At 51.9% G+C, this 22,898-nt stretch overlaps 1 protein-coding gene across 4 annotated transcripts; it reads right to left on the minus strand.

Moving 5' to 3' along the window:
* Nucleotides 1-3,194: 3,194 nt before the first annotated feature.
* Nucleotides 3,195-18,451, minus strand: HEYL (hes related family bHLH transcription factor with YRPW motif like). Of its 4 annotated transcripts, XM_042246058.1 has the most exons (6): nucleotides 18,346-18,451; nucleotides 12,681-12,723; nucleotides 11,082-11,148; nucleotides 9,982-10,065; nucleotides 8,690-8,771; nucleotides 3,195-6,134 (listed from the first exon to the last, which is right to left on the minus strand). In XM_042246058.1, exons 3-6 carry the CDS (start codon nucleotides 11,142-11,144, stop codon nucleotides 5,461-5,463), a joined length of 903 nt encoding a protein of 300 aa, XP_042101992.1. In that variant the 5' UTR covers nucleotides 11,145-11,148; nucleotides 12,681-12,723; nucleotides 18,346-18,451; the 3' UTR covers nucleotides 3,195-5,460. The 4 variants fall into 4 exon arrangements, with proteins under 4 accessions (XP_042101992.1, XP_011958030.2, XP_004001878.2 ...); XM_012102640.4 differs by lacking the exon at nucleotides 12,681-12,723 and having other exon boundaries at nucleotides 11,082-11,144; XM_004001829.5 differs by lacking the exon at nucleotides 12,681-12,723.
* Nucleotides 18,452-22,898: the final 4,447 nt, after the last annotated feature.

The raw sequence follows: 22,898 nt of genomic DNA on the forward strand, positions 1-22,898 counted from the left end.
ACCAGCCCTATATGACCTACCACTGAATGGTTTGGGTTTGTGTTACAAGAGGCTGCTGGGGAAGGAAGCCGTGCTCTGTATTGATTAAGATGGAATCAGACAGGGACTTCCCTGGTGGTTCGGTGGCTAAGACTCTGAGCTCCCAATTCAGAGAAACTGGGTTCTATCCCTGGGAACTAGATCCCACATGCTACAACTAAGATTCGGTGCAGTCAAATAATTTTTTTTTAAGATGAAATCAGACAGATCTAGGTTTTAATTTTGTTGAAAGTGAAAGTGAAGTCGCTCAGTGACTCTTTGCGACCCCAAGGACTGTAGCCTACCAGGCTCCTCTGTCCATGGGATTTTCCAGGCAAGAATACTGGAGTGGGTTGTCATTCCCTTCTCTAGGAGATCTTCCTGACCCAGGGATTGAACCCAGGTCTCCCACGTTGTAGGCAAACGCTTTACCATCTGAGCCATCAGGGAAGTCTAATTTTGGTTAGAACATTCATTAGTGTTTTGAACTTTGGATACTTTCACTAAAAAATTAGGTCTCAATTTCTTCTGTAAAATGAGGATACTAGAACCTACTACTATATGAAATATCACCTATCTGATTATATGAGATAATATAGCTCAAGGGCTTGGAAATGTTTGCTGCTATTAATGGGATCAGATGATATCCAGATGTGATCTTTCCCACCCTCATTCTCTAGGAAGGAGGGAAGGGAGCTAATGTCTTTTTAAAAATATTTATTTTTATTTTATTATTTGGCTGCTTTGGGTCTTAGTTGCAGCATGTGGGACCTTTTAGTTGTGGCTTGTGGGATGTAGTTCCCTGACCGGGGATTGAACCCTGGGCTTGCTGCAATGGGAGCGTGGAGTCTTAACTGCTGGACCATCGGGGAAGTCCCTCTGGAATTAAAAAGAAAATTTTTATTGATCCATGGTTGGTTGAATCTGTGGATGTGGAAGCCACAGATACAGGGGGCAACTGTCTAAGTTCCTAAAGTTTTCAACACATAAAGTTTCTTAAGTATCTGCTATGGGCCACAGACTAGGATGGTGCTGGAGAACAGAGAATGCCCTCGTGGAAATTAGTTTTTCTCTACTTTGCAGAAGGCAGCAGCCTTTTCAGGCTCATAAACTGGAGTCCAGATCACCTATTGAGTTGAAATTTATCTTGACCAAGAAAGAAATCCTGATTCTTCACATTGCCTTATGGGATGCCCAAGTCCCAGTGCAGGTAAGTTAAACCGTCATCTCTGGAGCCTGGATGCTAATGTTTCAAAAGCACTGAGGTGTCTCCAGTAAACAGGCGGCACTGAGTCTGAATACTGCTCCTCCCAGTTGTCCACACCACGCCAAGCAGAAGTCTCTTAAACAAGGTCTGAGCTTGGCATTCACCTGGCAAAACCTTCCATGGCTTCCACTGCCTACAGGCTGAAGTCCAAACTCGGCATGACATTCGCAATTTGGATCCAGCCTCTTTCCATTAATAACACGAATGGCTAAAGTGGACTGGGCATTTCATGTTTCATACATATCCTGTGGGATGTACCAAGGACTTTCTGTGTATTATCCACTCACTTGTGGCCTAACCTTAGTAGACTATGTCTTGCCCAGCTTCTATATTTTAATAAGATGGGGACGTTCCAAGAAAAGCATTTAGCACAGTGGTATGTAGTTTACTGCTCAGTTAACAGTAGCTATGACAGCTATCATCCCTGTTCTAAAGATGAGAAGGTTCAGAGGTGTTAAGTAACTTGCCTAAGACCACAGTCCTGATAAGTGAACAGAAATGGGGCCTGAACCTGAGAAGTCTGGCTTCAGTGCCCAGACTACCTGTCTTTCACTCTGCCACTGAAAGCAGTGCTTGTCTCAGGCCATCTTCTAGAGCTGCCCCAGAGAATGTTCCCTTCATGGTTAGAACACCTCCCTTCGGCCTCCTCCAGGAAGGCTTCCTTCCTGCACTTCCTTCCCTCACGACCCCCACTAAGCAGAGGCTGATACCCCTTAGCTTTCTCAACAGACCTCCCTCTCCACTCTCATCCCACCCAACTGCCACTTAGACAGAGGGTGCACCCCCTCAAGGGTCACCTCGTCCCCTCTGGCTCTGCCATGCCTGGCCTGGCATGGAGCAGACCTCTGTAAATGTTTGCCTGGATTCACCACAAGCCAAATCCATTGATGAGAACTGGGCCAAGAGTGAAGAACAAGACCTTCTGGCAGAAACGGCCTGCCTGTTCCCAGCTGTCACAGTGCACTCCAGAGCAAGCACGCTCGTGCTTTTCTTTGGCCAGAGTCCCCTCACCATTGGCCAGAACTTCCAGTCCCCTGGTCCTGCTCTCAGTGTGCTCTCCAGCCACCCCCTGAAGTTGACCAGCACGGGGTTCAGTCCAGAGGAGCCCAAATCATCCAATAACACGAGTCTAGAAGATTCTTCACTCCCCCCAGTTCATTTTTTCAACAAATATTGATTGAACCCTGACTTTGAGCCCAGCACTGTGCTTGGCACTGGATACAGGGTGGAGTGCAAACCAGGCGTGGTCCCTGGCCTCATTCATGGAGCTTATGCGCCGGCGGGGGAGGCAGTTCACCAGTAAGTAAACACACAAATGGACGTGCAACGGTAAATTCCATATGAGAAAAAAAGAATAGAGGACTTTGAGATAGAGTCAAGCCCAGGAGTCAGGGAGGGACTCTCTGAGAAGGTGACATTTCAGCCAAGGCCTGAGGGTATGAAGAGCTTTTAGCCTGCAAAGGGTGAAAAGAGCATCCTTGGCAAAAGGAACAGCAGATGCGAAGTCCTAGAGATGGGAATGAGGCTGGAGTAAGGAAGAAATGAAGGAAGGCACGGGTGGGAGAAGCACAGGCAACAAGCTTGAGATTGGCAAGAAAAAGGCTGAAAGTGGATTTGGGAGCAGAAGAAGAGCTTGGCTTTTATCCTTAGAATAATAGGGAAGTGGAGTAAGGGTGTGAGACCAGGGTTGACATGCTAGGGTTTGCATGTTTAGAGCTCTCTCTGGCTGTGCTGAGAACTGACTGGCAAAGCAAGAAGGAAGCAGAGTGACCTTTCAGAGGGCAGAGATCTGGGGAGAGCTGCTGTGGCCAGACCAGCGTCGGGGCTGTGGGCTCAGAGAGAAGTGGATGAACTCCAGACATATGTAAGAAGTAGAACTTTGCAGAGGTTTTCAGAAAAGCTAAAAACAAAAAACAAAAAACACCTTTATTGAATATATGTGACAACCCCAACGATGGGGTGGGAGTCAGGGGCACCAGAAAGATTTGGGAATATAAACAAAGATACATGTGCCCTCAGCCATGGAAACCAACACACAGAGGCACCGTTTCCCCCACAATCTCTCAGGAAGAATGAACCCAAGAGCAACTAAGACGCTAAGGTTCTGGGTCATTCCTACCTCATTCAACGGTGTCAACTGATTCTTCTGAAACAGGGTATTTGAAACGTGAAAAACGTTTCCCACTGTCCTGCCATGAGATGTTGGATTCTTGGCTAGGAGGTGGCCAAACTGCAGAAATGGAGCACTGACCTGATGTCCGGGGAGCAGGAGGGTGCCAGGGAAGAGGGGAGGGTGGAGGAGGGGCCTGCCCCTTGTAAGAAAGGTGAAGTTGGTCTTTGCCTTCCACCACCACCCTCTGTGCCCCCTCCCAACCCCCGGGAACCCGCTGGCAGCCCCCCTCCGTCTCTGTGTCCCTCAGCAGCAACCTCGGCCAGGGACCCGCTCCCTGAAATGACGTCTCTCTCCACGCAGAAAGAGGTGGAAGACAGCAGAATCTGATCCAACCACCTCACACTGAGGCGTGAAAGAATCCCTTTCGTTCTTTATCCCTCCTTGAGGAATTCGCCTTCTCAAAAGAGCTTTCTGGGTCATTTAAATGATCTCTGCTCTTCTAACCATTTGTCTGAAAGGGCCCTTTCTCCCCAGGGCTTTTGCAAACTCTACTTTTTAAGCCCTTGCAGTCTTCTCAAACTCAGCTTCTTGGGAGGGTAGTTCCATCACAGGGTAGGGGTGGGAGGCTCTTCCAGGGGTGGCATTAGAAGCAGTTGGTAACCGCGCAGTCAGCACCAACGACTTGCCAGCGGGAGGGCCCTGAGGCCTTGGGGCAGCCAGGCCTTAATCAGCCTGGGGTCCTGGGCAAAAGCCACGTGGTGGAGGCACCCGGAGGCAGTCGGGGAAAGCAGATACTTGTCAATAGGCACAGAAGTGCTTCTTCATTTTAACAATCATCTGGCAGCGCTGGGCGGGCGGTGTGTCAGCTCTGGCCCTCCCCATCTTGTTTGGTTTCTGCTGTCCCACTGGGGGGGTCTCTGGGCCATTTGTCCCGTTAGAGGGAAAGTGGCGGGTGGGAACTGGGGAACCCAAGGGCCTTTGGGCAAAGCCAGCCAGCCGCGTGGAATCCCAGGTGAAGAGGATCCCAGGCCCTCGACCCACTGCGTGACCTTGAAGGGCCGAGCCGCCTCTCACTGTCCTTCCTCTCGCCCCTCCTCACAGCTATTTTTGTCCAGCCTGACAGCCCTTGGCGATCCCAGCCGTCTGGGCTCCGCGAGCCGGATGCAAACCAGGCAGCACAAACGTCTGGTGCTGATTCCCAAGAGGATTCCTCTCTGGGCGCTGTCACGTGGGAACGCAGCTTCTGTGCTATGTATCCGACGGGCCACAGGCCCGGAGGAGGTGACCATGCGGGAGGTAGGGAGCCGGGTTCTCTGCTGCACAAGCCTGGCTCCTGTCTAGGGGCACCAGCCGGGCCTGGGGGTGAGGACACCCAGTCAGGGAGCCCAGAGACCTCCCAGCTGTGTGCAGGGAACTGTGGTCACCTGGAGGGTGGGTGTCGGCAGCTGGAAGAGCATAGGTGCCGGCCCTGCTGGGCTCCCAGGCCCCAGTTTTGGCCGTGATGGACAGCAGGTCTGTTCTGGGGTTCACTGGGATGGGGGAGGAGATAGGTGGGCTGGGGCAGACAGGGTTCCCAGGAGACCTCTTAGTGGCCCCTGTGCGGTTTCTATCTCAGGAAGTGAAATAGACACTATGTTCCGGCCCAGGGGCCTGGGAAGGCTGCAGCCAGGCAGTCCCTGCGACAGGCTGGGGTCTGATCTCTGGGGAAGCAGCACGCCTTAGGTCATTGGGCCTTTTACAGAGTTGTTCCCAGACCTGAGATTAATGCCTACTGCCCCATGTGTTCTCAGGCAGAAAAGGGGTCTGGGCACAGTTCTTGGGGGACTCTCCTGGGACTCCTCTGTCCAGGGAAGAAATGAGACCCAGACTCTGAGATCAGAACAGCTCCAGGAGAAGCTGGAACAAGCAGTGAGGAGGGGAGATGGGCCAAAGGAGGAGGGTTCCTTGGATGGGTGAAGATACCTTCATACATAACCAGTCCAGGAAGCAGAGCAGAAAAGGCAACGCTGTTTTTAGAACTCCTAGAAAAAGAACTCTCCTCCTTCCTGGGGGCAAAGCCAGCTCAGAAAGCCCCAACTTCAGTGATCTCAGAGACCCAGGAGCGGCAAAGCATAGCTCCTGCTGGCCTCCCAGCTAGCCCCGGGGAAGAGGGCCTGGGGGCAGGAACAGCCACATAAGCAGGAGACCCCACCATGCCAGGGGAGGCAGGGGAAGGAGACCGAAGGAGGGGTGCCATGTGGCTGCTCCTGGCGGCCCTGCCACTGGGGGCCGCAGGCAGGGGGGCAGCTGGCCTTTCCAGGGGGCGCGCCCTCCGGGTAGAAGATGCCCCTCGACTGGGCAGCAAATTCCTCCGGGCTGGCAGGATGGTGCCAGCAGCTCTGCGCAAGGGGGCTGCTCGGAGGGCCGGGATGGGGTAAGCCAGAGAGGAGGCATTGGGAAGCATGGGGCCAGGCACTCTTCCTAGGATGGCGAGCTGGTTGCTCGGGGCAGAGAGCCCTGGACAGCTGTGGAAGAAGGACCAGGGCCAGGCAGGGAAGGCCAGGGGGCCGGGAGGCGTGGGTGAAGGCTCCATCTCGGCTGCATAGCTGTTGAGGTGGGAGAGAAGGCGGATCCGCACGGGGTCTGCACGGCTGCTGGGTCCTTCCAGGACCCCCAGGTACCTGATGACCTCAGTGAGGCACTCTCGAAAACCGATGCTCCGGAAGTCGACCGCCAGGGCTCGAGCATCAAAGAATCCTGAAAAGTGAGGCACGATGAGAGCATGCCGGGCAGGGGACAAGCACAGAGCCTGAGATCAGACTGTCCTGAGTTCTGAACCTGCTTTACTCACTCACCCCCTTTGTGACCTTGGGCATGTCACCTCACCTTTCTGAGACCCAGTCTCCCCATCTGTAAAGTGGGAGTGGTCAAGAACCCGCCTGCCAATGCAGGAGACACAGGTTTGATCCCTGGGTCAGGAAGATCTCCTGGAGGAGGAAATGGCAACCCATCCCAGTATTCTTGCCTGAAAAATTCCATGGACAGATGTGCCTGGTGGAGTATAATCCATGGGCTTGTAAGAGTTGGATACAAATGAGCATACGCACACACACCTGGGGTTGAGGAGGTGAGGTCTGAGGACCAAATAAATTCACTAACCGCAGAGCATTATAAAATATATTGTTTTCATCGTTAACTCATGATTAACCCAAAGAAGAAACTCTGTGGCCAAGATAACTTCATTCAAGCAGACGCTTGCCAGGTGTGAAAGGGTTGTGCACACGGGGGTGTGGAACAGCTCTGAGGATGGGGTGGATGCTGGGCGGTGGGGGTAAGAGCCATCCGAGCTGGGAGAGTTCTTGGAGAGGGGAGCGGAGAGTAGCCAGGAAGCAGGAGGTCTTCGGAGGCCTCAACAGCACTCTGACTACGGACAAGATTCTTACTCTTTCCATGCCTCAATTTCCTGAGCTGTGAAATGGGCATGTAACAGTACTTGCTACATACAGAAGGGAGGACAAAATGAAATGGTGCACAGAAATACCTAACAAATGAAAAGTGAACTATCATTTATACGACTGCTTGGGCCCCCATAGGTATTCGACTTTGTTTCCCAGCACCAAGCGCAGTCTAGAAAGCAGGATCCCACCCTGGACCTCAGTGGCTGCCCTCAAGCCACAGACTCTGTTTTGGGGACCTGATAATCAATTTGGGGTGACCAGAGTGACTGCCAACAAGAGTATTCACATTCTCACTGCCTCTCCGCTCCTGCCCCTCTCTCAGTCACCTTCTGGGCAAGGATGGAACAGCCCCAGTGAGGACTGGCCTCATGATCATGGCAACAAATATCAGTCCCTGGTTCATGGCTGAGGCCCCCACAGAGGGACAGCTTGGCAGGAGACTATGTTTGGAGCCAGGCCTCCCTGGAGGCAAGACCTGGCTCTGGTGTCTACTTAGTTGTGCAACTTTGAGCAAATTAAATCACTTCTCTCTGTAGACTGTTCTTTTTTCACTAACATTTGCTGGGTTCTTCCTAAGTACTTAATTTGAACTAGCTAATCTGAACCTCATAAAAACCTATCATTAGTCCCATTTCAGAGATGAGGAAACTGAGGAATAAAGGGCTTAAATCATTCATCTAAGGTCCTAAAACTAGTAAGCAATAGTCAGGGTTCAGATCCAAAGCCAGTGCTCTAAGCCACAAGTCTCTGTCTTTCCATCAGCCCTTAGCCAGAAAACAGTGAGGACACCACCACCCACCCTCGAGATTCTTATGAGAATCAAATGAGATAACATTAGAGAAAGCATTTTGAAAACCATAAAATGATGCCAAAATATTAGTCACTATTTTTCTTTAAATTGGGTAAATACAAAAGTAGCTTGAACTATCTCCTCCCTTGGTTGATTAGAGACAGTTTCCACTGTCAGCCACGCATTCCTTTAGTGGAAGTTTTCCAATTGACTACTTGCAGCAGGGTCATCAGGCATGCTTGCTAAACTGGCAGATTCCTAAACTCCAGTCCAGACCTACTGCCTTGGGATGGCTGGGGTGTGACCCACGACTCTGCCTGCCCTATGACACTGCTGCACACCAAAGCTTGAGAGGCACCAGGCTGGCTCACTTAAAATGCAACTGTCTCCTTGACGGGTAGCAAGTTAAGGGTTCAGGGCTTAAGTCTTCACAGCCAAGGTCTGTGGAGCTTTCACAGTTTCCCAGTGGTGAAATTACGAAAACACACAGAGCAGCTTCAAAATTTCCATTTGCCCAGAAGTCTTTTAAAAACCGCAGTTCCGTGACATTTTTGTAGTGGACTAGCTCAAAATAACAGAATGAATTACATTTGCATCTTACTACCATCCCACAACTGATCTTTAACTGTGAGTGTGACGTGTTCCCCCCAACACCGCCAAGATCACAAGAGTCCAGAAGCCTAGATCAGTGGGTTGGCACACCAATGAACCGCCATGGCTAAAAATCTCCCACTGGGATTGCCGTGAGAATGCGCTCATTCAGGCTGATGCTTAACAAGGCCCTGGCGGAAGGGAGGGACCAGTAGTCTGTTATAGCAGAGTTCCTCCAAGGTTCAAGGTTGGCAGGAGTGGAACTGAAGAAAGGGCAGGATACAGGGAAACAATGAAAGCAGAGAGGGTGATGCCAAAGGAAGAAGAGAGACAAGCTTTGCTTCAGCCCCTCTGTGAACTATGAGCTCCACGAGGGCAGCGACCATGTCTGCTTTGCTCACCACTGTATCCCCAGGGCCCAGCGCCCAAATACTGGCTGCAGGAATGACTCCGGGAGAGTGTAGTATCAGTACCTGTGCCTCCAGTGGCGTGGAGCATTTTCAAGTGATCTACCGTCATCTGCAGGACCTCAGCTTTCTCCAGCTTGGAGGAGCCCTGTGTGTACAGAATACAGAAGAGCGATGGTCTTTAGCTGACCTCTGTCACCTCCCCTGCACAGGGTAATCAATGCTCATTGGCTCAGTTTTCTCCTCTTCCTCCAGCTCCACCAGTGCCTGAAACTGGGCTTCTGCTTTGGCCAAGCCTTCCAGAGCTAATAGATTCTCTTTGGTTGCCATTTTAGCCTGCTCTACCATCAGTTTGTAAACGTCCTCCTCCCTTGTCTTCTTGCTCTAGCTGACCCTTAAAACGGTGGTGTTCCCAGTGGGTGATGGCCCACTTTTCTTGCTCTGTGCACTCTCCTCAGAGGGTCCCCTCTACCCCCGTGGCTTCAGGCACCCTCACCAGAATGTTACTCCTGCATACCCACCTGCCTCCTAGATCAGCTTTACCAGAAATCCAACTTCATACTCGCTACACACACACCCAAGATCTGGCTCATAGTCTTACCCCAAAGCGCCTGCTTGTCCTTCATTCTCTCTTGGGAAATGTTTCCAGAGACTCCAGCATCACCTGGTCTCCCAGGTGAAACCTAAGGGCTGGACTCTCCATGTGAGTCCCTTGAAGGTAGGTACTAAGTCTAGCTCATGGCTGGGCTTGTGAAGGTTTTAGTAAAGGTCGGTGGAACGACTGACTTGTTCTCTCCAGCAAAAGGACGTCACAGGACCTATGATGGTGCTGTGGTGCACACAGTGAGGATCTCTGAGGTTGTCTGATTGATTCAATTGTCTCACTCAAGGAGTCCCTCCACCCCAGCATGTTCAATGACAGAGCCTTACTCCCCAAGCAGCCTGTTCTACTTTCACACAGCTCTGGAAATGTCAGTAGTGCCGAGGGACAGGGCACTGTAGGATCACACAGTCTGTGTTCCAGGTCCACTCTGCTATTTACTAGCTGTGTGATCTGGAACATGGAGTAAGTTACTTCTCCTCTCTGTGTTTTAGTTCCTCACCTGTGCAATGGGCATCATAGTCCCAATCCTTCGGGATCGTCCTGAGGATTGAATCCAACTGATGATGGACATAAAGCCACGGCCCCTAAGACACCTCAGTCAATCTGAATTTCCATCACCCTTATTCCTGGCCATCAACAGGCACTTCAGGCACTTCAGGCAGCTGCCACCCATCAGTAAGAGATGCCGTGAGAAGTGAATCCTATCTGCAACCTACGCTGTACTTCCTCGAGCATGGTCAGCAGTATCACATACCTGCTTCTCAAAGGCAGTGGGGACCAAGCGCCGCAGTTCAGAAAGGCTGCTGTTGATGCGGTCCCGGCGCCGTTTCTCTATGATCTAAAAAGCAACGAGGAAAGAAACAAAAACCAGGTAGGCACTTCCTCACAGTTTCCAACATGTTTTGATGGGCACTGACTCACTCATCTTCCTTCACAATATTCCTGTGAGGGCGATAAATCCATTCTTACATTATGGAGGGGGAAAATAAGGCTCAGAGAGGGGCAGCAATTTGCTTAAGGTCACACAGCAAGGAAGTTCAAGGCTGGGAATAGAACTCAGATCTCTTGTCTTGATCTGAGGAGTGGTATTCAACACAATTAACCATTGATACAACAGGGCACTGATCAATTAGAATACAAACACCAGCCACAGCCCCAGAGCAGACCCTGGAGACCTCTGCTGGGCCAAGGAGACCCCCTTCAGTTGCTGGGTCATGAAGTCAAGGAGTCCTAGGCATGGCTCTCTCCAGCCAGGAAGGCCTTTCATTCCCAAGAGCTCATTTGCAGCTCATCACACTGGTAGCAGAATGCTTATCTCAGGATAGAAAGTATGACGCCCATTTTATGGACAGAGAATGAGGCTGGATGGAGGAGGCTTTTTGGTTAGTGAGTGGTGGGGCTAGTCTCTGCTGGATTCTGGGTCTCTGGACTTCCAGGACAGAAGCATGGTACATCTTTCTTCTGTCCCCCTAACTCACCCCTCAGCACCCCGGGAGGGAGTTAAAGTTCCAGGCTCAGAGAGAAGTGGGGAAGACTGGGATAAATAATAATGGCTAGTTAGGTGTCACGTTTTGTTCTGAGCACATTACATTAATTCACTTCAAAACAGCCCTTTGAGGAAGGTACCATCCTGATTTCAGTTACACAGATGAGAAAATGAGGCACAAAGAGGTTAAGTGGCTGCTCAAGGTCACTCAGCTCACTACCAGCAGAACTGGGACTTGAACCCAGGCAGCATTGCTTCCCCGCCCCCCCGACCCCCAGGGGTGTTTCTGACCAGGGTTCTCTGGGCCAGGCCCCCTGGGAACTCAGGGCAAACCTCTGTACCGCAAATCTGCTGAGAAAGACACTCACCCCTCTGCGTTTCTTCCTGGCTTGCATTTGTGAAGGGCTGGGGGTGGACAGCGGCCGGGCCATCTGGCTGGAGAGGAAGAGAAAGGCTGATTTTTTAGAGGACCATCTCCCTGGCCTGGGCTGACCTCGGAGCCGGCTGTGGGCGGGCACAGCCCCCTCCCAGCGCCCGAGGTCTCCCAGGCCCTGGGGCGGGGGGGGGGGGGGGGGGGGGGAGGCACAGGGCAGGCGTGGGTGGGGGCGCTTTCTCTCCCCTTTCCCCCGGGGGCTCTTTTCTCCTTGGGCCAAGTCCTCCCCTGCACCGAGTTTCCTGCTCCAGAGTGGCCGGCGGCTGGGGCCATGGGATTGGGGGGGCTTGACTCTAGTCCGGACCTGACCCGCTGGGCCTCGGCCCCTGCCCCTCGCCCTCGGGAGAACCGCACCCGGCCAACCGGCTCCTGCAACCCGATCCCCCGGGCGGGGCGGGCAAGGGCACGGGCGGCGGCAGCGGCGGCGGCGGCAAGGCCGGGCCGGCGGGTTGGGTTTCAGAGGGAGCCGCTGGGAACGAGCGTGGAAAGAACAGATGCCGCCGCTTCCCACGGGCCGGGCGCGCCGGCCGCCCGCCCTCCGCCCGCCTGCAGCTGCCGCCTCCTCCCACGCTGCGCGGCCAGGCCGAGGGGGAGGCAGCATCTGGGTCACAGGCCCCTCTTGGACTCTAGGGACGCGGCCCCGTCCTCCCCAGAAAGCCCTAGCCTCACATCACTTCGGGCCTCCAGTCCGCCGGGCCTCGCTGAAGGATGGATGTTCGCTCACACTCCAGGAGTTCCCATTAGGTGGAGAAGGCTCAGCCCTCTGGGGCTTTTCGTGCCCCTCTGATATTCTCAGCCCAACTGCTTGCCATCTTAAGGATCTCCTGCTTCAGAGGATCTCCTGGAGTGAAGGGGATTTGCTGGGCTGCACTTAGGATCATTCATTTGGCCAACAGGCCAGGGGCCCCACTCAGACCTAAGACTGTACTGGATGCCCTCGGCCAGGCCCCAGACCCCTAGAGCCCAGCTCCCATTGAAGACATCACAGCCACAAATAACTGCAGACAAGAGGACTCCCCCTGCTTTTTCAGACACACATCTGAACAGGAACTTAAGAGCTCCTCTCCACCTAAAACCTCCTTGCACCCCCACCCCCACGCCCACCCGGGTTCTCATCTCAGTAAAGGCACCCATCTCTCATTTCTGCAAGGTGAGCATTCAACCACCATCTCTGATTCCTTCTCTGTCCTCACCTATCCCATCAAAACCTGCCTATTCCTATCTAAAATATATTTCACACCTGTCCCCCTTATCTCCATTGCCAATCTTAGGACCAAGCCTCCATCACCTTTCTAGTCTGCAGGAGTCTATTGTATCCCACTACCCCCTACAAGCAGGCAGAATGATCATCTCAATGCAAATATTGGGACCTCCTTGGTGGTTCAGTGGTTAAGACTTTGCTTTCTTATGTAGGGGGTGCAGGTTTGATCCCTGGTTGGGGAAGCTAAGATCCCACATGACTCGTGGCCAAAAAAACAAAATATTAAACAGAAGGAATGACATATACATTACTGTACGTGAAACAGATACCTACTGGGAAGTTGCTGTACACCACAGGGAACTCAACCTGGGACAACCTGGAGGGGTAGGATGGGGTATGGGTGGGGTGGGGTTAGGTTCAAGAGGGAGGGGAAATATGTATACTCAACGGCTGATTAGCGCTGTTGTATGTCAGAAGCCAACACAAAATTGTAAAGCATCTATCCTCCAAATAAATCAACAACAACAACAACAAAAACAAATAATATTGTAACAAATTCAATAAAGAAGTTAAAAAAAAAGTCTTCAGTATTTCCCTGGTGACCCCGTGGTTAAGAATCCACCTGCCAATGCAGGGGACGCAGGTTCGATCCCTGCTCTGAGAAGATTGCCCTGCACCACAGCGAGCACTAGCGCCCATGCCGTGTAACAACAGAGGTTACTGTGGTTGTGCTGTGCTCAGTCGTGTCTGACTCTTTGCGACCCTACAGACTGTAGTCCACCAGGCTCCTCTGTCCCTGGCGTTTTCCAGGCAAGAACACTGGAATGGGTTGCTGTTTCCTGTTCCAGGGGATCTTCCTGATACAGGGATCGAACACACATCTCTTGCATCTCCTGCCCTGACAGGCAGATTCTTTGCCACCGTGCCACCTGGGAAGCCAGTAACAAGAGAAGCCACCACAATGAGAAACCCGAGTCCGGCAACCAGGGAGTGGCCCCGCTCACTGCAACTAGAGAGAGCCCGTGTGCAGCTTCGAAGGCGGAGTGCAGGCAAAAATAAATAATTTTTTTAAAATCTTAAAAAAAAAAAAACAAAAAAACAGATCATGTCTCTCTCTTAAACTCCTCAGGGACTTCCCAAAGATCAAGGCCACCATCTTTCAGGTTGCCTGGCTGGCCCGTCACCTCCTAGACGCTCTGTGTGCTCCAGCTTGTGAATGCACCAATCCCTTCTGGCGACACATACTGTTTCCCTGGTCCACTCCCCTCTCCTCACCCCCACTCCAGCCCCTTTGCCTAGTAACTTCTACCACCTTTCCGATCTCAACTCAAATGCCAACTTCCTGGGGCAGTCTTCTCTGACATCACCCCTCCCACCTGAGATTTGATTGTCTATCTCTCCATGAAGTCCTTAAGCTCCATGAAGCCACGAACCATGTCTGTCTCATTCACAGTTGTGCCCGGTACTCAGCAAAGCCTGGAACATGACAGAGCTCGAGGTTGAGCTCCGCCTCCTGCCCTTGCCTTTGGCATCACTGAAGGACAGAGAGGTGACACCATAAAATCGACAGTCTTAGGCCTTCATGAAATGGCATATGTGGCTCGCCCGGAGGGTTCCAGCCCACTTGACAACCCTCTTGGCCTTAGAGGTTGGATCATTTTCATCACTGCTCAAAAAGAGAAGGTTGCAGGGGAGACCAGATCAACATTTGCCAAACCTACTGCTATGGCCCTGGCTTTGTCCAGCTACATCTGGAAAAGGCTATTTCCATCCAAACATCTGGACAAGAATGTAAGGTGGGTGAAAACTCCTGGGAGGGATGGCTCAGCAAGCTAGGCCCAGGGCTCAAGGGGCCAGATCCTGAGATCTGTAGGGCGGCTTGTTTACAAAGCTTCACTCCGGACAAGCCACAAGAGCCAAGATCTACTAAGAAACACGGCCTTTGTCCCTCCAGGGTGGGTAAGGTGTCTCCGGGGGTATTGGGTTAGCATTGTGCGCGTCACTGCCTCTCAGCCTGATCCCTCCTCAGGGACCATCTGTTGGAGGCTGACACCCCCCTTTCAAGGGAGCTCAGCCATCCCTTCTCCCATCCTCCTGATTCTCTGCAATGTTATCCCTCTCCCTCCACTCTTGTATCCCACAGGCATGCCTCACATCACAGCTTTCCAGGCATCACCACAGGTATTAACACTTCTCTCCTCTGAGGGACAGCCCCATTTCACCTGGTATCACCATAGGTATTGATACTTCACTCCTTTGAGGGAGAGCGCCATTTCACCCAGTATCACCACAGGTATTAATGCTTCACTCCTTTGAGGGAGAGCTCCATTTCACAGATGAGGATGCTGAGCATGGGGAGCTACAGCAGCTTGCCCAGCCTATGCAGCTGCTGAGGAGCAAAGCCCACATGGGAATCCATGTCTTTTGGCTCCAAATTCAGCATTGTTTTCCCTCCTAATTCCTACTTCCTGTCTGCCTGAATAGCCCTCCAGTCCCCTTAGCCGTACAGCTCCCAAGAGCCCAGCCAGAGCGAGCTCTTTTCCAGGCTGTGATCTGGCCCTGACACCAGAAGACGGTGTGAGAGCTTCTTGACTGAAAGCCTGGAAATAAGGCAGATTTTCAGGGACCCAGAGAAAATACACTGAGTCACAAGATTGGTTCCATGGGCATCAAGGGATCCCTAGCCAGAATTCTGGGGTGGTCTCTTGAGGGAGAGGCAGCTTTCCAGGTGGTCTGGCCACCAGTCATGACCACCCTCAGCGGTCAGCCTCAGTTCCTTTTAGGGAAATACCCTGAGGAGCCTTTGCAGGTGACCCCGTTCATTTTCCATCAACCAGAGGCAGACTCACAATGTCTCCAGTGAAAGGCTTTCAGAGAGCATTCAGCCCATTTGTAATATGTGGAAACTCAGAGAGGGGAAGGGATCTGCTCCAGGTCACACAGCAAATTAAACGAAATTACAGAGCTGAAGCCAAGTCTACTGGTTTTTCATCCACTGCTCCCCATGTAGTCATCATCCCACCGTGTAAACTTCATAGCCAGTACTTTCTGTTCTAGACAGCACTTCACATTTGCTTGTTTCATTTATCAAACAATAGCTCTGTGAGTTAAGTATTGGGGCCATTTCACGCTAAGGAAAAATAATCATTTGATAGCTGGAGGGACAGAGGCACAAAGTCCAGTCTACAGACATCCAGGCTTTTCATTAGACCATGCTGCCTCATGAGCAAGGCACCCTCCAACCAAACAGTGACCCTTTAGAGGGCAGTTTTTAAAAAATTAATTAATTAGGCTGCATTGGCTCTTCACTGAATCACAGGGGATCTTTCCCTGAGGTGCACAGACTCTCTCATTGTGGCCCATGGGCTTAGTGGCTCCGCAGCATGTGGGATCTTAGGTCCCTGTCCATGGATTGAACTCGTGTCTCATGCATTACAAAGGGGACTCTTAACCACTGGACCATCAGGGAAATCCCTAGAGAGCAGCTTTATTTGGAAGTTGCCTTGTGTCAAAGCAAGAAGTTGTATGCCTTAAGTCCATTATCCTATCAAAGCCTCATCCTGCGAGGTAAGGTATTAGCATCCCCATATTGTAAAGGGAGAAAACTGGGATTCAGAAAGGGGTAGTCACTTGCCTAAGTTAATGGTGGTGAGAGTCACACACAAGTCTGTCTGACTTCAAAGGCCACCATGTGCCTCAAATCACGTAGAAGCAGCCCACAGACCCTGAACCAGTGCCTGACGTGTGGCATGGTGCTCAATAAATTTTTGCAGAGAAGGGGAGAGGTATATTCTCAGTTTGGACCCACGTGTGTCAGGGGGCTGGGTTCAGATAGGAGCTCTGAGGGGGATTCTCACATGTGGGGCAGGACACGGCCACCAGGCAGATGCCCACAGTGACAATGGAACACGCCCCGCTCTTTACTCTGAGTGGGGAGGGGTTTGAGCCCTGCCTCTGACCCTGGGGAGAGGCTGGCTGCTTCAGTTCCCTGGCCCTCGACACTGTTTATCTGGCTTTCTTTGTCCATGAAGCTCTTCTTCTCAGAGAGTTCCCTGAGGGCAGAGGCTGAGCAGGATACATCTGGGCCCCCTCCCCTCAACCCACACCCAGCCCAGGGTCTGGGCCACAGCAGGCATCGTTCAGCGCTCCCTGAATTAAAGCATTGATGTCTGCTGGGGGGAGGGCCTTTTGGTGAGTGCTACAAAGAGGGGTCTATAAGTCCGCCTCTGCCAGATGTCCAACTGCTTTCTCTCCTCTGAGGGGGTCTGCTCGCCAGAGAATCTAGACAGTCTCAAAAAATGGGCTCTGGTTGAAAGGACAAAATGTTGTATAGGAAAAAAAAACTACGTACCGATCCTTTATGCCATAGTCTAAATGCCACTGCCTTCAGGAAGCCCTCCTTGCACATTTGGTTGTGAGTGACCTCTCCCCATTCAGGTGCCCTCACAGCTCACAGTCTGTCTCTCCTTCCATCTTCCATCCTGCCCATGGACTTTGTGTGACCTGGCAGGTCACTGACCAGGCTGCAAATTCTTGGGAGGACAGAAGCCAGCTCCCATTGGCCTAGCTCTCTGACACCAATTTCACGCCTCTGATTCATTAGGACCCAATGACACTGAGCTTGAGACACCTCCCCCAACCCCCCCATCCTACCCCACCCCCCACCACCACCACATGGCGTTGGTCCCTTCCTCTGCTCCCAGCAAGCACAGACTCAGAGAACTGATTCTTTAAATAGCAGTTTCTGCGAAACAATTTTTAAAGGCTAGTAAGTTGCATAGGGAATTGTATAATATACCCCCAAACCTTATGGACAGGAAATTACCTCCTATTATAAGCTAGAAATGATTGGAAGGTGGTGGCCCTTTATTGGACTTGTGATTGAAAAGGATCCCCTGGTCTCAGAAAACTGGAGCTCACTGAAATTATGACATACTCTCAGAAACATCCCTAAGAATGAACGGAATTCCCTTTGCAAATCTAGTCTAGAGATTCAGGTTTAGATGAGCCAGGAGGGACCAGATAGGCCTCCCTTTTCTACTCTCTGCTCTCCTTTATTTCCTGATGAGGAAACAGGCTAACAAACAGAAAGCAATGGCCCAAGGTCAAACGGTGAGTTGGTGGCAGATTTGAGGCTAGGACCCAGGCCTGCAGGCTCACAGTCAGTCCCCACTGCTCTTTCAAGTTCTGGGTATCACATATTGAGTGCCTGATACTAATTAAGCATTTGCTATGTACTAGGCTCTGTGTGAAGCTTTTGACATAGGTTATCTCATTTGATTTTCCTAATAATCCTATGAGGTCAGATCTATTATTTATACCCATTTTATAGATGAAGAAACCGAAACTTAGCTTGTTCACAGAACTGGGACGTAGCAGAGCTTTTACAAGCCTAGTTTGTTCTACAGGTTTGACACCAGGTCTGAAAATGTACCAAGAGTTGAAAGACATTGGCAACAGGCTCATGTGGTAGAAAGGGCACTGGGATTGACTGGAATCGAGGCCCTTGCATTGACCACGGGCAAGTCAACGATTATTTTTTTCAATATTAAAACTTTAATCCCAAAGTCCAGTTTGCTTAAGGGGGATTTTCTTCCCCTGGAAATTTTTCTGTGTGTAGTGTATGAAAAGTGCACCTAAGCTAGAGTAGAATTAAGGTGTGGTTACTCTTCATAGCCACTGCATTCTGAACCAGGGGGTGTGATACCAACAGCCCGGGACGGTTCCTAAGATCTTCAGGGAAAGTCCTTACCAGTAGCCTCGCCCGGGCACTTGGAAAGACATCGCCAACTGGACCTCAGACCCAGAGATGTACTCTGCCTCCATGAAGCATCCCCAGCCCTAAACGGCGGAGAGAGCGCGGGATCCTGGATATTCGTGCGCTTAACAGTGGCACCACACCTGCGCCGCCCCAGGATTCGCCCAGCGCTCGCCAGCCCGTCGGGCGGCTTCCCAGCCGGCTCGCCCCCGCGCGCTCCGCAGCCCCAGCCCGCCTTACCTCAGCTCGCCTTCGCGGCCGACGTCGATGGGTCCGTCGGACTCGCTGTCGGAGCCGCTCGGCTCCCGGGGCCGCTTCATCATGAACGCAGGCTGCACGGGTCTCCGCCGGGAGGCGCGGGCGGCGAGCCGGGAAGTCGGGCCCCGCCCCGGCCCCGCCCCGGGGGCGCCGCCGCCGCCCTTTCCCAGGGCCCTTTCCTGCGCCGCAGCCCCGGGCGCCCCCTCGCCCCCGCCGTGACGCGCTGGCCGAGCCGTGGGAAGGCCCCGGGCGGTTGCCGCCCCCGCCGACGGCTGGGAGGTCCGGCTCCGCTCCGCAGCCTCGGCCGCCGCGAGCTGGGTGGCCTTGGGCAGGTGCCCTTGGAGGCCCCCGGGGAGTCCAGGGAGTCCCCCTCTGGCCCAGGTTCGCCCCGGGGCGCTGCTGACTCCGCGATGCCCCAGACTGCCGTGGTCTAGTCGTGTTGGGGTTCTGGGGGCTGCAGACACATCCGGTTTGGGGAGGTTGTTGGAGGCGGTGGCCTGATCCTCGACCAGAATCCTCCAGCAGCTTCTCTCGAAAGGGTGGAGAACAAGTGTAATGTGGGGCGAGGGGCGGCTGTCATCCCAAAAGGGATGGCCGAAGTTGAGGCTGCATCCCCTGAGCAGGATCGGCTCTGGCCAAGGTGCCTGAGGACCTGTCTTGGTGGTGGGGGTGCTGGGTGTCCCTGGGAATCAGTTCACTAGAGGCCAAGCTGTCCTGGGAGGCCAAGAAGTCTCGGAGACGGCCCATTCCTGAAGCGATGCCTCAAAAGGGGGTGGGCGGCAGTCTCCAGCCTCCTTTCCTGGCACTCCCCTACAACAGACCAAACTGTTCACTCGGCAGGGGCTCCTACTGCTCTGCCCCTAGGAAGGGAGACTCAAGGAAGAGTCTCAGCGATTCATCTGCCATCCTCATGGACCAGAGGATTGACCCCCAAGGCTCAGAAGGAAACCGAATGGGGCCTCCTGGAAGGTGGACTTCATGAGCAGGGAGGAGGAGGAGACGGGACGGCCATCTCCATGTAGTGGGTCAGATACCAGCTAAGTCTTTCCCTTTGACTCACCCACCAGGACATGGAGAAAGCCACTCCCACCCCAGCCCCACTTGGGAGAGTGGGGTTGGTCATCTGAGAATAACTGCACTTTCACTCCCTCAGCAAGACCTGCCTGGGGGCACTTGATTATGGTGGGGGGAGGAAACAATTCGATGCCCCCTTCCACACATGACCACAGACGTTTTCCCGTGGCCAGGTACACAGACACAGGCTTCCTTGATGGCTCAATGGGTAAAGAATCCGCCCGCAGTGCAGGAGACACAGGAGACATGGGTTGGATACCTGGGTCAGGAAGATCCCCTGGAGGAGGAAATGGCAACCCATTCCAGTATTCTTGCCTGAAAAATGCCGTGGCCAGAGTAGCCTGGTGGGCTACAGTCCACAGGGGTGCAAAGAGTTGCGCGTGACTGAGCGACTAAGCACAAGTACACAGACCCAAACATGCAGACACACAGATAAGACAGCTGGCGTGCACAGTCAGAGCTGACAGCCTGGGCTTCCTCGGGAGACGCTGATGGTCACACCAGCCGCACCTGTGGACTCTCTTCCTCCAGATGTCCTCGGTGCTCACATAGCTTCCACGGGCACCCACTAGTGGAAAGGAAACTTCAAAGGAGGTTTGCAGCCATAACATGTTGAGATTTTATCATCTTTTAAACATATTGGATTAAATAAAACATTAAAAATTAACGTGTCTTTTTAGTTTTTTTTTCTTTTAATGTGGCTGCTGGAAAAATTTTAAATTGTATATGCTGCTCCCTGTTCTATTTCCATTGGACAGTGCTAATCTAGTACAGGTTTTCTTTCTTTTTAAAAAATCTTTATTCTTTTGGCTGCACTGGGTCTCAGCTGTGGCACTCAGGATCTTCTGTCTTCGTGCAGCACGCGGGATCTTTAGTAGAGGCATGCAAACTCTTAGTTGTGGCATGTGGGAATCTATTTCCCTGACCAGGGATTGAACCCAGGCCCCCTGCATTGGGAGTGCAGAGTCTTAGCCACTGGGCCCCCAAGGAAGTCCCTAGGACAGGGTTTCTTGACCTCAGTCCCACTTGACATTTTGGGCTGGAAAATTCTTTATTGCCTGGGGCTGTTCCGTGCACTTTAGAATGTTTAGTAGAATCCCTGGTCTACTTGCTCCATACCAGCAGTACCTGCCCAGGTCATAACAGTTAAAAATGTCTCTGCTGCTGCTGCTGCTGCTGCTAAGTCGCTTCAGTCGTCTCCAACTCTGTGCAACCCCAGAGATGGCAGCCCACCAGGCTCTCCCGTCCCCGGATAATACCAAATGTCTCCTGGGCAAGAAATCCTGCACCCTACCCCCCCCCCCCCCCCCACCCACTGAAAACCACTGGTCTGGAGAAACCCCCAAGATTTAGAGGCTGAGTAGAAGAAAAAGAGCTGCCAGAGGAGGCTGAGAAGAAACAGCCGGAAGGTGGAGGAGAGCCAAGGGTGGGGGTCACAGGAGCCAGAGAGTGTTTCAAGCACTCGGTCATGATCATTTAAAACGTCAGATCACATCACTTCCTGCTCAAAACCATCCATAAGCTTCCCGTGACATTCAGAATAAAATGCCAGCGGCTTACCGTGGCCTCTACACAGGGTGACATGTGAGACTGGGGCCCCTTTGCGAGGGAAAGAAAGCAGCCCTAGTAACTCTCAGGACCGCCGGGGCGTTACTGGGCGTGAGGCCATCCCAGGCCCTGGGCTCTGCCCCTTTTCTGCTCACCCAGGCACTAGAGCCTCTGTGCCCTTCTGCTGACATCTCCTGCCTGTGGTTGCTGCAGGACTTCCAATTGGTTGTTCCATCTTCCCAGACTCCTCTTCCCCCAATTGTCTCAGACTCATCACACTTTATTCGGGTCTTTGTTCGTATGTTACATCCTTAGAGAAGACCTTCCTGACCGCCTGTCTAAAAGGGCCACACATCCTCGGATCACTTTGTGCCCCCTGCCTCACACCATTTTACTTTACAACATCTATTAAGCTCGTTGTTGTTGTTTAGTCGGTTGTGTCCATCTCTTTGCGATCTCATGGACTGTAGCCCGCCAAGCTCCTTTGTCCATGAAATTTCCCAGGCAAGAATACTGGAGTGAGTTGCCATTTCCTTCTCCAGGGGATTTTCCTGACCCAGGAATCAAATCTGCCATCTCCTACGTTAGCAAATGGACTCTTTACCACTGATAGGTTGAGATATTTATTTATCATCTTCCACCACAAGATAAACTCATTGAGGGTTGATACTTGTCTCTCCTGTTCCCTGCTGATTCTCCAGCACCTAGTACAATGCCAGGCATTAGGTAGATGTGCAGTAAATATTTGAGGGCAGAATAAACTCATTTGAGATGCTTGACTATGATGGGAATGTAAGCTAGGATAATAACTGAAGGCAGACGTGGAATCTGGGTTTGTTTATTTTTGCTTTTGTTTTATTTTAAGATGGAAGTGAGTAGGGCATGGATCGAGCAACAGGAATCCATTCCACCTTGACTGTGAAGTTCTTGGGGGTAGAAATCATTTGTGTTGTTCATTATCATGTCCCTTAGTGCCTAGTAAAGTGTCTAGTGCATAGTAAGCATTTAAATTGTTGTGAGGGACATCCCCAGTGGTCTGATAGCTAAGACTCCACACTCCCAATGCAAGGGGCCTGTGTTTGACCCCTGGTGCTAGTGATAAAGAACCTCCCTGCCAATGCAGAAGACACAAGACAAGCGGGTTGGATCCCTGGATCGGGAAGATCCCCTGGGGGAGCGCGCCGCAACCCACTCCAGTATTCTTGCCTGGGGAATCCTGTGGACAGAGGAGCCTGGCAGGCTACAGTCCACAGGGTTGCAAAGAGTCAGACATGACTGAATCGACTTAGCAGAGCACGCTCAGGAAACTAAATCCCACATGCTGCAACTAAGAGTTTGAATGCAGCAATTAAAAAAAAAAAAAGATCCTGCAGGCCACAATGAAGATCTTGCATGCCACAGCTGAGCTCTGATGCAGCCAAATAAAGCTCTGATGCAGTCAAATAAATAAATATTACAAATAAACTTGTAAAATAAATAAATGATCATAATACCAATGCCAAATTAAAATTTTATTGTGCTTTTACTGCATCGTGTATCAAGCACTGTACTATTTGACATGTACTAACTCGTTTCAACCTCACATGTGTTCTTAGTTGCTCAGTTGTGTCCAACTCTTTGCAACCCTCTGGACCCACCAAGCTCCCCTGTCCACGGGATTTTTCAGGCAAGAATACTGGAGTGGGATGCCATTTCCTCCTTCAGGGGATCTTCCTGACCCAGGGATCGAACCCACCTCTCCTATGTCTCCTGCATCGCAGGCAGATTCTTTACCTACTGAGCCCAGGGAAGCCCATTTAAACTTCACAACAACCCTATGATAGAAGTTACTATTTTTACTCTATTTTAATCCCATTGTACTGAGACATAGGAAAGCTGAGTAATTAATCCAAGATCACACAGCTAGTAAATGG

Source organism: Ovis aries, chromosome 1 (assembly GCF_016772045.2).
Source record: "Ovis aries strain OAR_USU_Benz2616 breed Rambouillet chromosome 1, ARS-UI_Ramb_v3.0, whole genome shotgun sequence".
In the NCBI taxonomy this organism is placed as follows: Eukaryota; Metazoa; Chordata; class Mammalia; order Artiodactyla; family Bovidae; genus Ovis; species Ovis aries.